The sequence below is a fragment of the Haliotis asinina genome, chromosome 15, assembly GCF_037392515.1.
Source record: "Haliotis asinina isolate JCU_RB_2024 chromosome 15, JCU_Hal_asi_v2, whole genome shotgun sequence".
Classification (NCBI taxonomy): domain Eukaryota; kingdom Metazoa; phylum Mollusca; class Gastropoda; order Lepetellida; family Haliotidae; genus Haliotis; species Haliotis asinina.
The window spans coordinates 51,273,484-51,288,922 of NC_090294.1; the positions used below are offsets into that span (position 1 = coordinate 51,273,484).

The window sequence follows — 15,439 nt, forward strand, 5'->3', positions numbered from 1 at the left end:
CGACTTTCATCAGACTAATGGATCCTTCTCCAAGAGCTCAAGTTCCAGTTCTCCCTCGCTCGACACCACATCAGTCGCCGTCGTTTGTGGTCATTGGTCAACAGAGGACGTCTAATTACTCTGCTCGAAGCCAATCCAGCAGCCCTCAAACGGTTCTTAACAGTCTTAGAGCTCATTTGGCGATTTGGAAGCCAAAGACGTTTCAGGACTGTACTGGTCGCAAAGGGCAAACGTCTCGCCAGCCGTATCAGTGCTCTGTTTTCACGATGTGATGTTACAGGGGGATGTCCCGAACGTTGACGATCCTTAACTTGATTAGTCTGGGCATGCTTTCTAATGAGTCTGCTGATCACAGTGTAATGGTACCCTGTTTGTCTTCCAATCGCCTTAAAGGACATTCCTGCAGCATGAAGACCAATAATCTGCCATCTTTGGCCTTCAGACAACCTCCTACGTACCATTGTTTATGGTAATGACAAACCGTCTGGAAAAAGCTCATCAAATATTGAATTTCGCCTGCACGAACATACTGCATTTTGGAAAAAGCATGGGTAGTTTGTTGCATGTGCATTGTTTGTTGTGTTCTGGCGCTCTGTTTTCACTAAAACATTGACCATGTATTGCAAACCTAATGTTGATTGGTGTCAACAAATGTCATATTTATTTGGGCTATTCAATGCATGGTCATAACTATTTAATTAGGGGGGTGCTTAACTTTTTTCTCTGTGTATATATATATCTAAAATGGCTAGTGGACTCACCCAGAAACTGGTCTTCGTTTGGGGGGATGTATATCCCAGTGGTGCGGATCTGGTGCCGTGTGGTGTCAAGACTGTCAGCCAAGCTGTTGTACTCCTGCTCCATCTGATCCAGACCACCCACCACAGTCTCCAGCCCTGCTTCCTACAACACAACACAACCCATCACTAGGGCACCACAGTCTCCAGCCCTGCTTCCTACAACACAACACAACCCATCACTAGGGCACCACAGTCTCCAGTCCTGCTTCCAACAACACAACACTACACAACACATATTATGGCACCACAGTCTCCAGCCCTGCCTACTTCCTTCAACACAACACAACACATAACATGGCACCGCAGTCTCAAGTCCTGTTTCCTACAACACAACACATCAATATGGCACCACAGTCTCCAGTCCTGCCTGCTTCCTTCAACACAATACAACAAATAACATGGCACCACGGTCTCCAGCCCTGTTTCCTACAACACAACATAACACATCAATATGGCACCACAGTCTCCAGCCCTGCTTCCTAAACACAACACAACACATCAATATTTCACCACAGTCTCCAGCCTTCCTTCCTACAACACAACACATCAATATGGCACCATTGTCACCATCACTGTTTTCTACATGACACATCATAAGTGAGTGAGTTTACGTTTATACCACACTCAGCATTACAGACATATGGCAGTGGTCTGGAAATAATTGAGCCTGGACAAGACAACACAGTGATTGACAGCATGAGCATTGATCTACACAACTGGTATAGGATGACTTGTATCCATAAAGTCAGCAAACATGACAACCTGATCCCATTAGTACCCACTTACCACAAGCATGGGTTCCTGAAGATCAATTCTAACCCAGAACTTCACAGGTCCACAAGATGTCATATTATCCAGACAACCCACCAACATCTCCAGACCCACTTCCTACAACATGCCACATCAATATGGCATATTGCTCAGACCACTCTGAACAAACCTTAATAATTAAACCAGATGAAGAGTATGTCTGATATGTTTGTGTGATACCAATGCTAATGTGACAGGTAGGAAAGCATGAAAGTCACATTACAGTGACCTGTACCTGTACAGCCAGCTGGTCATCAAGGATGTTCTGGTGCCGAAGTCGAGCCAGCTCCATCTTCAGCTCTGCCTCCTGAGCTGCCAGTTTCTCATTGACGCCCCACAGACCTGACAGCTGGGCCTGGAAACACATCCTGTTTGTACTGACAACCACAGAAAGTCCACTAAAACTCATAAACATATTCCATTTGTAAACACTGCAGTACTTTACGGTTCATGGTCTTAATGAAGAGCTGAACTTATTTCTTGTTTTGTCATGTGAATAGTACACACAGTTGTTGCTGTAAGAAATACAAGAACCCTGTGTACGTGCTACAAAGGAGGAAATGTTTTATTCTTTTCATCCCCAAACTGAGCAATATTCGAACAAACCTGTAGAGGTTGCAGATTCTTTGAATAGAGTCCTCCTTGGGGTACTTAAAAGCATTAAAATGTTCTTTAAATTACAATTGTAACCATATTTTGAATAATAAATATGTACAAAACAGAAAACGTTTTTGTCTTGTGAGATCACCCCCACGGGGCCCCCTGGACCCGTGACAGCCAAGAGCAGGTAACCTCAAGGCTATAGCCTCAAACCAAACACTTCTGTTCTGTAACAAATACAGACAGAATGTGGGGAGGCGGGTGGCCGTACCCCAAGGAGGTCTCTATTCAAAGAATCTGCAACCTTTACAGGTTCATTCGATTCTTTTTCATAGAGATTCTCCTTGGGGTACTTATAAGGATAAGACATACTCCTAAAGACTGATCTTAGGGAGAGGCATTCTGTCTGCCTATAAACCTGACACAAGATGATAGCCTTTATTACAGACAGTAAGTAACAAGAAATTACACTTCCCTGGTCACGTGACCATATTCGCCTTATGGTGGGGTGCCGACCAGGGCCAGGAAATCAGATGGTTAAATAACCCTATAATATCTAAAGATATTGACATTGGGTGCCAGTTCGAACCCTGCCCACTGGTGACTGACCAAACTGACTGACCAGACCGAGCACACTAGCTGGATAGTCTGTCCAACTGGTAACGACGGATGAACGTGCTCGGTTGGAGAACGTGCTCGCAAGAAGGCCAGCCTTACCACCACCACAGCAGCAGAACAACTGATCATTCTTACGAATGTCCTTTGTTCATTTGATATAAGCCTTAAGGGTCTTACGGACATCTAAGACATGAGCACGTCGAAGAGAGGTACCGGGCGGTGAAGGCTGTGTGAAACCAGGGAGCTCAATGGGCGCCGTTACATGAAAGGTACCATCTGTCTTAGGACGGTAAGTATCTGGCAATCTGATGCTCACTCTATCTTTTTTTAACACAGTCAACCCCGGGTTAGCGGACATAGCATGCATGTCGCCGACCCGTCTGCTGGAAGTTACCGCCACAAGAAAAGCCTTCTTCCATGTCAACAGCTGGAGGGAAAGAGCCTACAGGTTGAGAAATAGAGGACCGGACAACCAATCAAGAATGATTGGCAAGTCCCATGCGGGACTAATCCGCTGGATAGCTGGACGGATCCTGTCCACGCCTGCTAGAAAGCGCTGAACTAGAGGGTGCTGCCCCAACAATGCAGCATCAACAGGTACCGTGTATAAAATGCGACCCCGCGTATAATGCGACCCCCCTCTGCACCCCTTCAAAATCGAGGATAAATCATATACCCTGTGTATAATGCAACCACGGATGAAGCACATCACCGGCGCCAATAAAAAAGTGTTCTGTAATGCGTTGTTGTTTTTATACATAACTTTGTGGAGTGTATTACTCCAAAATGACCTAGAATGAAGCACACATCCAAAAAATATGTGTTTGTCTTGTGTTGTTGTTTTTTATACGAAGCTTTGTCGAGTGGATAACTCCTACAAAAGTCGCTAGGGCCTGTGTGCTGTCGGACTAAATGGGAAGTTTTCTTGTGAAGTGCCTGGATGGTTATCAAATGCCGGTTGACATCATCAGTGGAAACTGACAGTGAAACAGCTGGAGAAAACGTAAGATCTTATACCCCGTGTATAATTGGAGGTGATTTCGGACAGCAGCCAGGCCACCCTCTGAATCCTGGGATTTGGGTGCGGCACTCTGTTCTGGGATAGAAGGTCTTGTTGAAAGGGTAACAGTACAGGAGGCTGAGCCAGAAACCTTATGATTACCGGAAACCAACTTTGGGCCGACCAAAGGGGTGCCAGGAGCACAAGTAGTCGAGCTGGTTGTGCAGCCAGCTGCGAGAGGACTTGAGAGATCAGAGGAACTGGTGGGAACGCCCACAGAACTCTGTCCAATCAAGCAGAAAGGCGTTGTTGGTTGCCCTCAGATGCAGTATCCGGGAGCAAAACACTGGAATCTTGTTCATCGCTCCAGAGGCAAACAGATCTACCTGGAATGACCCGAACAACCGGTCCTCAAGAACCAATCGTCCAGGTACGGATGACAACATCTGCCCTGTGACCTGGCTAGCTGAGCTGGGATGAACACCCTCGATGCCGTAGAGATGCCAAAGGGCAGAACCCGCAAACTGATAACACCTCCCGTCCAAAGAAAACCGAGGGTATTTCTTAAACTCGGAGTGTATCGGAACATGGAGGTAAGCGTCCTTGAGATCGATTGACGTGAGCCAATCCCCTGGAACCTCTATGAGCTTGTTCAGCCCGCTGAGATTCAGGATGGGTCTGAACCCTCCGCCCTTCTTGGTCACAAGGAAGTGCGAGGAATAAACCCTGTCTGCCGGAACCACTTCAACGGCTGCCTTGTCCAGTAAAGACTAGACCTCGGCACGGCCACCTCTGCTTTTTCCAGGGAGATCGGCACAGGCGTTTGCTGAATCCCAGAGAAGCTCGGAGGGTCTTGTTTCCACTGTGGCATGTGACTGGAACAGAGACAGCCGGCCACCTACAGGGAGGTAACAGGGAGGACCCCAAGGTATTGGGCAAAGCAAGAAGTGCCTGCTGTGTAGCAGGAGAGTACCTAGCTATGGAAAGCCATAGCTGGCGCAATACCATGATGGCACCCATCATCTAATGCTGTCATGCGCCTGATGAGAATGCACGTCTGTAAGCTCCCTTGGTCCATCAGCTGACCCAGCAAGTAGGCTGAATGGACTGCACCTCTCAGCTGCTGGGCCACACACCTATATGTTTCCTCGAAGGAACGATAGGCAGACCTAAGGGCTGGAGCGGACATGGAGAAGGGAGGCAGTCGGCGGCCCTGTCTGGCCGAAGCCAAGGAAGAGGAAGAAGACCCCCCCCCCAGGGTGACCGAGGTGACATGCATTCGTCCACCACCGGCAGTTCGAAAAGTGCATCCTCATCCAGCTGGTATTGATGGCTGATCGCCGGAAGATCAAAGCTTGTGCGAGTCCAAGACAGGAGAGGATTCACTATCTCCCCGACCAGCGATGGAAGGATGTGCAGGCGGGCCTCAGCGACCTTGGTAGGCACGAAAGCCTCCCCAGGGAGCTGCAACTCAAGGGACTCAAGGGGCTCAGCAACGGAATAGCCACCTCGGCAATCATTTCCTGCACCTGCTTCAGTGACAAGCCAAACAAGACCTCTGACTCGAACTCCTCCCCGCCCCTTTCCTCCCCCATATCTACCTCCTCATGCTCCTCAGACAAGGAATGATCACCATAAAGTGAACCTGTCGAGGGCGCAACCAAGGCCAAGTACAAAGGAGTCGAAGGACTGAGAAGAGCCGAGACACTTGACTCAAACCAGGTTGCCTGGGTACCTGGGAAGAGCACCCCAACAGAAGATTTCCTGATAGCCCAGGGAGAGGACGGAGTGCCGTGACGCCTAGAGGCTGGGCAGCACTGGGCTGCTTGCCTACTGGGGCACTAGGCGTGCTCAGGGAAAGACCCGAGTCGCCGGCACTGGGCATCTGTGTCCCGCTTGCCCCAAGGGTCAAGCTAGAGCCAACTGCCCTTGGCATATCCGAAATAGTGGCCGACCCACTTAACGGTTGCCCTGAGGGAGGAGCGTTCCCCAAGTCAAAGCCTGGACCACGGCCTCCCCAAACCAACCGAAGCACCTTGTCCGCACGAAGCCGCCCAGGTGTCGAGTTCCATGTGGAACGCGGACAACGCCGAGTCGATCAACAATTGGACCGACGACATTTGCTGTTCAAAGTATAGCATCCATGGATACTAAAGGTGCCTGTGAATGAGAGGGTGGTGCAGGAGGGACAGATGCAGGAGGAGGGTAAAGGTCCCTAGTGACCCTTGTCTTTTTTGCTGAGCCCTCCGTAATGGATGAAGCCCCTTTCTTTTTATGGGATGTTTTGGATGGAGGGTCCTGTGCCTAAATGTTCCCCCTGCCTTAAGGAGGTTGGCGTAAAACAAAAAATCTGCATGTCTGGATTTCCGCATCTGTGGAGCAAATCCAGCGCACACCTTGCATGCCAGGTCATCGTTGTGGCACTCCACCAGACACCTTAAACAGGCATCATGAAGATCCTTAGCAGGGATCGAAGATTTGCATGTAGAGCAGGTTTTAAACTGCAAAACAAACAAACACAATCTACTACTACTAATGTGCATAATGTAACATAACATGAAACAAAACACGCATGGGCGACAAGCTAACTAATACTACGTACTTAGATTAGTGAAAGCCAAGTGCCAACAACAACAACTTTATACTAAAAAGATTGAAGAGATATAATAATAATACGTATTAACAACTACCAGCTGCAAAATACGCTTAATTATAGAGACTGCAAAATGACTTACTGTAGCACAGGGTAACAATTTGGCAGGAAAAAATTCCCATCCGCCATCTTGACAGGCCACATGGCCAGCAGGTGGGGACAAGAAATAGCTACAACATACGAGGGGATGTCAATAAGTTTTGAGCCTTGAGCATTTTTCATACCCAGGTGTCACAGTCTATGGTACAACACTGAACCCTGGGGTGTAGCTGATGTGATATATAAGTTTTGGTATCCTACTCTCAGACGTTATTGAACAGCTCACATTGACAGAAAGAGACCCCCCTCATGGCAGTGAAAATGAATAAAATTGAGTATAGAGCAGTAATTACGTTTTTAGTTCTTGAAGGAAACTCTGTGAAGAACATTGAAGAAAGGCTTTCCGCAGTTTATGGGAAGTCTTCCCCTTCATCTGCTACCATCAAACGATGGGTCAATGAATTTAAGCATGGTAGAGAGAGTCTTGAAGATGACCCCGTCCAGGTTGCCCAACAACAAGCACTAGTCAGGAAAACATTGACAGAGTGCATAGACTTGTGCTGGAAAATCGTCGAATCACACTTCACGAGTTAGAGGAGACCACAGGCATTTCACATGGATCCATCGAGACAATTCTTCATGAACATGTCGTCATGTCTAAGGTGTGTGCAAGATGGGTGCCAAGAATGCTTACAGATGAAATGAAGCAAACAATGGTCACCATAAGCAACTCCATGCTAACCAGATACAACAAGAATCCAGAAGATTTTCACTTTAGGCTAATAACCTGTGATGGCGTCATCCATATAGATTACTTACCAAAAGGAAGAACAATGAATGGGGAATATTATGCTAACTTGTTGAGGCAAGTGCGACATTCAATCAAGGAGAAGCGCTGGGGCAAGATCAGACAAGACAATGCTCCAGTACACACCTTCTCGCGTTGCAGCCACTGCTGTCCAGGAATGCGGGTAGGAAATCTTGCCGCATCCCCCCTACTCTCCAGACCTGGGACCAAGTGATTACCATCTGTTCCCAAATCTCATGAAACACTTGCGTGGTCGTAGATTTCAGGATGACAATGAGCTGCTACTGAGGTTTGGTTTGAGGACCAAAATGGCGCCTTCTACAGAGATGGCATCAGCGCCTGGCAGAAAAGATGGAACAAGTGTCTCAACTCACAAGGGGACTATGTTGAAAAATAAATGTCGTTCATACCAATATTATGTGTTTTTCTATGCAAGGCTCAAAACTTAATGACATCCCCTCGTATCTAGACAAATAGCACTGTAAAAATGATTTCTAGAGCACCCATGTGTCTAATAAAGAAACCATACATACAGTTTGAGTCTCAGTGCTACTCCTCTTTCTACCAAGAATGAACTTCAGTGAAGCTTTGGAGAACACCTTCTGAACACGTCCATACTGACGAGCAACAGATATGGAAGTGTTTGAATTGAGGCTATAGCCTTGAGGTTACCTGCTCTTGGCCGTCACGGGTCCAGGGGGCCTGGTGGGGCTGGTCTCACAAGACTAAAATGTTGGGTTTTTTTGTTTTGTACATATTTTTGGTTCAAAATATGGTTACAATTGTCACAAGAATTAAAAAGAACATTTTAATGCTTATAAGTACCCCAAGAAGGATCTCTATGAAAAAGAATCAAACATGCCTGAAGAGGTTTCTGATTCCTTGAAAAGGGTCTTCCTTGGGGTACTTATAAGCATTAAAATGTCCATTTTTAAATCCTAAATAAAATATTAAATTTTTTTTACGTAAAAAAAACTTGTTTTTGTCTTGTGAGTTCTCACCTACAGGGTCCCAGCAGGTGCCCCCCACAGCCAAAAGCATGTACCTCGTACTTCATGAATGTTGTCCACCCCCAGCAAATACACTGTTAATACCTAAATGTTGAAACAGTCACACCAGAGCAGAAACTGCCATGCTTCCTGAAGGAGTGTCGGTGACAACATATCGCCTTGTTTCAGAATATAGGTGGCAGTCCTGGGAGTCTGGAGGTTACCCCTGAAGCCAGCCATACCGAGAGAGATACTGACTGACTATAATAGCAGCAGAGGCTGTATGGCAAGGAACCAGGGACTGAGCTAAGCCAGGGACAATTCCTGGGCCAGAGACAGAGCTGGAAGGATGCCTGAGTTCAAGGCTCGGGTCGTTACTGCACACAGTTGGACCCACTCCAGTGCTAGCGGCCGGTTTGGGACCTTACCTTAAAGATGCACCGGTGCCATGTCTGCCACTCGATTTGGCGCTGGGCTCCTGAGGGAGCCCTGACACTCCATCGGATATAAGAGATTTTACCAATGTCATCTGTTGTTGCAACAAAGTTGAGATATCAGTTAATAACAAAGGTGGCAGTGCTGAAACAGTTACACTGGAATGCAACAGGTTGTAAATCAGATTTCTTGTGCTTAGAAGCTTAGAAGCTTCCTTGTGCATTTCTGTCCACACGCTTGAAGCAGATTTGTGTAAAAAGCACATCAGTGTGATGGCTCTTGCATGTTTTATTCGAGAACACCTGACATCATGCGCCTCCTCTGCGAGGCATCCTAAACATACTAAGTGTGGGTCCTGCGGTGGCAAAACCTCATTAAAGGTGACAGTTTTTTAACTGCAACATACAGACTAAGGTTTCAAAAACCTGAACTGCACATAAAGCACAAATATCATGTATAAAACACATGCACAGGCAATATAACATATTTATATAATAGGCTAGAGAATAACCAATATAACACCAGACTTCCTGTATACATGATACATACGCATACATTGAACAACGTTTTTAGACATAACGTATAGTTAGCAAAAATGAGGAGAACCTTAGCTAGTCATTCAAAACACATGACTCACCCATTTAACTGAAAGAAAAAATGTGAGGCATGATAATAAACAGATGGAAGCACCATACAGTGAAGCACTGAAGGAAAGCTGCCTGATAGATAGCTACTAAATGGTGTTGAAAAATACAAGTGAGTGCACAAAGAACCACCATCTTGCAAGCCACATGGCTAGAAGTGAAACAGGACGTGAGTTACAACAATTTCACGAAAGGAAAATTTGGCATACAATTTACAGATTGTTCATGCGATGAAGGAAAAGGTACCATAAATACAGTATTTGCTTCCTCATCACTCATTGTTAAGTCTGTAGGAAATTCAGAGAAGGACCATGCATATGTCTGAACAGTATGAAAAGTGAGGTAAGAGGTTCATGCTTAGAGTTATATGCACTTGGCTATAGGGGCCCAGTGGGGCCCTGTAGGGTGGTCTCACAAGACAAAATGAGTTTTTTGATGAGTAAATGTTTTATTGAAAAAATATGGTCATAATGGATATTTTAATGCACATATGCACCCCAAGGAGGATCTCTCTTGTAAAAAGAATCTAAGTATATGGAGACAGTCTGTAAATAATTGTATGTGGACAAGACAATCCAGTAGGTAACATCATAGGCATCAATCTATGCAAGTGGGATACAATGACATGTGGTATCAGGGAAACTTACCATAGCCTCTTTCTCCTGTGACTGGAAGGCCATTCGAGCCTTGGCCTCCACAAAAACCCACTGAAGGTAACGGGCGTACAGCGTGTCCAGCTGGTCCTGGCTCACCTCCTCTGCCTTCTGCAAGATGGAGAGATCAGGACATTAGGATCAAACATGTAACATCTTCTAGTTTATTGTCAGTCATGGTAATCAGTAGCAAGAATTTATTTTGAAATTCTCTTATGTTCAACATTGTCCTTGGGCCCATGGACTAGACTGTCGAAGCTCTCTTAGCGCTAAGATAGTCATAAGTTAATGTATGGCACTTAGGACTATCTTAGCACTAAGAGAGCTTTGAAAATCTAGGCCCTGGTTTGCATCGATGGTTCTGGATCCAAAGACCAATACTTCTGTAGCTTTTACCATTAGGGCATAAAAAGGGCAAGTTTACCTTCATGCTTCACCTTGAACACTGCTTCCTTACAAGGCACGATAGATGTGTACGTAACCTACATCTTAGTCTGATGCTGGGGCAGGTATGTGGTTAAAACGTTTGTGCAAAATGCTGAAGACAAGGACTAGAATCCACATACTACTACAATGTGTGAAGCACATTTCTGGTGATTTTGCTGGGATATTAGTAAAATGGCATAAAAACAATACTCACTAACTATTTCTTTGGAACAGGGACTGAAAGTGAATGCTCTTGGTGACTTTATAACTGAATCACATGAAAATACATGAGTGTGATGTATACAAGGAACTTCCTACAAGAAGACAACACTGGGAGACTTCTGCCAGTGGTGTGTACATTGTTTTACTGCGTACCACCAGAGTGAGTTTACACATCGAGTGAATAGAGGATCCTTACCCTGGCGGCAGCATGTTTCTGGTGCTTCTTGTCTTGCTTTATGTGGCTGATGTCCGCTGAAAGAAGTTCAGTATGTCTGTTGAATTGAGACACTGCTTTTGTGTTGGTAGCCCAAGAGTCTTGTTTCAGTGTAGATGCAAACACTGGGATATCAAATGCTTGATACTGGTTCAGCTTACATTTATAACAAAGAAGTTGTGTCAATAGACCTTTCACTATGTTCATTATAACAACTTCTAAATGCCACTCAAAGAAGTCAACTCTGACACAAATAAAAAAAATTGCTTCGCTCGTAACTTTGAAACATTTTAGCTTGCAATTCATTTACATTCATGATATTTCTTGAGAAACAGGTGGTGTAGGTGACTCAATGAATTGATCTGCCTGACAGCATCTGTTTCTCCCAAGTCACATACCAAGTGATATCACTGAGGTCTCTGCTTGTATTGCTGAAGCATCTATGTCCTGGGATATCATAGAGGTCACCTCATGTGTGGGTGTTGAGGTCTTCTTTTCGCTGGCTGCTGCATGAGCTGAGGCTACAGGTGTCGTCACATGGCGGTTGCGTGACTCAGACTTCGGCTTGCGTTTCTTCACCGAGCCAGGGGCTTCTATGCTCTTGTGGGAAACATTCTTCCCTACTGCGAAACTCTGAAACAGGAATATAGTCAGATACTTTAAAAAGCACACTCAGCACTCAGGTACAAATGTTGAAAAAATAACTATTCTGTATCAAGCAAGGTTTCAACTGATAATGATTATTCTTGACCACAATACAATGTCTGTATCCAGCTTTGCACTATAGTGTCCTATAAACAAGCAAGTCATAATCCGACAACAATCCATCAAAGGATCCTAAAGTCACTGGTTGAACAAATATAAAAATTATCCATCTCATAGTTTTAAAGTTAGTGGTTTATGGACTGACAGACTGACATAACTTTTTATCCCTGACCCTCTACGTTGAGGTATAAAAATCACTTGCTTTGCTAACACTTCATGAATCACACACTTCTAATGATGGCAACTGCTGACAACACATTTGCAGCACTTCATTTCAGCTTTAATGTCTCCAAATGTATTTACAAATGTATTTGCATGGGGTCTCATGCTACATAACATACATCAGGAATACATGGAATCCTTGATAACCATGACAAAAAATGTCCCACCTTGTGCAACACAACCTACCCTCTCTGAGGAGAATGACTTGGACACCTTGGCTGCACTCTGCATGTAACGTGATGGGATGACAGTGCCACCTGGTGAACAAAACGGAAAACAATAAAAAGGGAGGTCATCATGGTAAGTGAGTTTTATTTTAGACCGCTTTTACCAATATCCCAGCAACATCATGACAACGAACACCAGAAATGGGCTTCATATATTGTGCCTATGTGGGGATTCAAACCCAGGTCTTCAGTGTGATGAGTGAACACTTCAACCACTACCCCACCACCCCTGATTATGGTGAAAATGTTAGAGTACGGTATTAGTGTTGCAGCGTCAAGCACAACCAGAGGGAGTGATGTATACAGACACACCTTGTTATTACATCTGACATATTACATCTGACACTGCCATCCTTTCAATATCCATGTCCACACAAGGACCTCTAATCCTCAAAGATGCCAGTGATCCATGGGAACACCTCACCTTTCTTCTTGCCTGGGGTTCTTTTAACAGATGTTTTGATGCTGGAGGATCTGAAACAATAGACTTGAGATGATATTTCTCCAGAAAAAGACATGACCATTAATTACTCTATAGAAAACACAATGGCATGGGCATACGTTGAATAAGTATTTCCTGCTAAGTGTCAAGCAATAAATTAATGAAACTTGAAATTATCCTAAGTCCATCTATCCTTGCAATAAGATATCTTTTAAAGACAAGAGGCAATTCCTTGTGGGATATATACTGAACAGCAAAAGATATGCAAGCTTAAAAAAATAAATGGAATCTATGGATTCTCCTGAAATATATATACATACTTAACCTGAAGAGATAGCAAATATGGAACCTTTAGATTGTCTGTACAGTCAAGACATTGGGTAAAGCTTGGTCAGCGATATGATTATAGTACTATATAAATATCTGTAACAGAAACAAGCAATGAGATAACTTTGTTTTGATATAAACTGGGATGTTATCAAAAGTTCTTCTTTTCTTAAAATGCACTTTTCTGAATAAAATTGATATTTTATACTTATCTCACTTCCCTGGCGAAGTTAGTGGAATACCCGAAAACCTTTGAAGTTCCCTTCTAAAAGAAGCAGACGTAAAATACACTCACCCACGTGTTGCCTCCCCTTTTCCCGCGCAAACAGTCAGCTGACCGACCATGCTTGTCACTCTCTCCTTATCGCCTGATGAGGGAAAAGGGGAGGCTACACATGGGTGAGTGTATTTTATGTCCACTTCTTTTAGAAGGGAACTGCAAAGGATTTCAGGTATTCCACTACCTTTGCCAGGGAAGAGGAGATAAGCAATAGCACGAGTCAGGATAAGGAAAAATTAATAATATGCATTAAATGCACTAACATGAACTAATAAGGGAAACCTTTTCCCATTTATTCATTTTTTAACCATTAAACTTATTTGGGACTTTGTAAAATCCTTCTTTGACATTCTACAGCAGTAGATGTTGATTTGGGACCAATGTGAAACCTTAGATGCTGTAGATCAATCTCTGTTGTTAAGTACATCTTATCTGAGGTTGTCTGTCGTACCCTTTCTTACTGCTGGTCACATATTCGAGGAGAGAGCATGCGTCACTCTCACTGATGACTGACAGAGCATCGTTATCCGACAACTGTGTCTCCGACACCACAGTAATTGGTTCCGCTACCTTCACAGAACTGTCAGACTCCTGCAGACAGCAAGCCATGACTCTCAAGAAACAACATATCACATGACACATACACATCCAATTGAACTACAGGACAGTGAGTGAGTGGTAACATCATGAACACTAAGTATTTAAAAGAACTTTAAGACTTCTGTCTGCTGTCTTACAGCATGTGAAACCACTTTTTCATGCTGAAGTTTGTTGATCACTGTTCAAATTGTATAAAATACATTAACAACACATTTCGAGAGGTATTTTATAAAAAGCAATATTATACGGAATATCATGTCTGAACTGAATCAAAGGTGGGTTGGATTAATGGTAGGCATCACAATAGCATGGCGATGGATCACACCAGATAGTATGAATCACTGAACAGGACAGAATGTGACGTCAGACTTGACTGCTGGTTTTCACTTTTATTCCTAATGCAGTGTTTCAGCACTGATACTCATAATTTGATAGAGTAAGTGTTGATAAAGATACAAATATTTGGGCCAAAATGTTGTATCAAAAACATAGAACTCTGAAGTCAACTCTGTTTTCAATGATACAGTATTAACTGCCTCTGAAAGGTCAGGACAGATTGTCCTTATATGGAGTTTTTGTCTTCAGACAAGATCACACTTTGCTGATAACTGACCTGGGAGTCATCAAAGTTGGGCTGTGGATAGTGAGGAGGACGCGCTTTTCCTGCTACTCTGTCCTCATTTGGCTCCACGAACACAATGCGGGATGCCGACATCGGGTCTTTCTGGCCCCCTGTTTGACAACAACCGAAATAATGTAATTTTCTGAATAAAATTGATATTTTATACTTATCATGAGTCAGGCTTATTATGCTTATCTCCTCCCTCTATGCAAAGATAGTGGAACACTTGAAATCCCTTTAAGTTCCCTTCTAATTGAAGTGGACGAACAATCACACTCACCAGCTGGAAGATTCTCTTTCCCACCAATGCTTTCACATGACCTGCCATGCTTGTCACTCTCTCTATCTACTATATAACTGACATGAGAATTACTGTGAATTCAGCATGCTTGAGAGGGGCAGATAGGAGGGTTTGATGCCATGAGTCAGGATATGGATAAAATATCAGTTTTATCCAGAAAATTACATATTTTTCCTTATCCTGACTCATTCTCATTTTCATTACAGAATCTGACAGACAAGGCGGTGGGTCAGGCCACGCTGGATTTTGCTGACCACCATATAAGTATGTCCAGCACTTCCCCACAGTAGGGAATCACATCCAGTTGAACCTGTCGTCTCTTGAAGCTTTCGTTGACTGGAACGTGATGATATATAGAACAGCTAGTGTCCCTCTAGTGGCTAGTGCAACTCTATGTCAAGATTTCTGTCAAGACAAGTGACAACCCTTCTTCATGTCGACTTAGTTTCAGTACCACTACAAGTTTATAATCACTTGCGCTAGCCTGTTCAAGACGTGCGCATGGAATCTCAACCATTATACTCCACACAGCGTCTTTGTCTCAACAAGTCACGTGACAGAAGGGTGAGTGAAATTCAGTGCCTTTGTGAAACCGTTAGCTGTTGTGCGACAACATGTGGCCTGAATTGATGAATGCCAGTCATGTCCACTGGGGTGATGTCCAATAGGCAGTGGTTGGAATACACCATATTTGATTTCCAAAAGCGGTCCATTATAGTTGTAAGCGAGCAGTTTCCGTGTA

At 44.2% G+C, this 15,439-nt stretch overlaps 1 protein-coding gene across 1 annotated transcript in view; it reads right to left on the reverse strand.

Annotated features, from left to right (window-relative positions):
• LOC137265822 (HAUS augmin-like complex subunit 8) overlaps positions 1-15,439 on the reverse strand; it is a 40,250-nt gene that overhangs the window by 2,088 nt on the left and 22,723 nt on the right. Inside the window, exons 7-15 of the mRNA XM_067801286.1 lie at positions 14,388-14,506; positions 13,626-13,765; positions 12,550-12,599; positions 12,085-12,155; positions 11,310-11,544; positions 10,894-10,949; positions 10,044-10,160; positions 1,846-1,965; positions 762-903 (exon numbers count right to left, since the gene is read on the reverse strand). Of these exons, the coding sequence (XP_067657387.1) occupies positions 762-903; positions 1,846-1,965; positions 10,044-10,160; positions 10,894-10,949; positions 11,310-11,544; positions 12,085-12,155; positions 12,550-12,599; positions 13,626-13,765; positions 14,388-14,506 (1,050 nt within the window). The remainder of the gene's footprint in view (positions 1-761; positions 904-1,845; positions 1,966-10,043; positions 10,161-10,893; positions 10,950-11,309; positions 11,545-12,084; positions 12,156-12,549; positions 12,600-13,625; positions 13,766-14,387; positions 14,507-15,439) is intronic.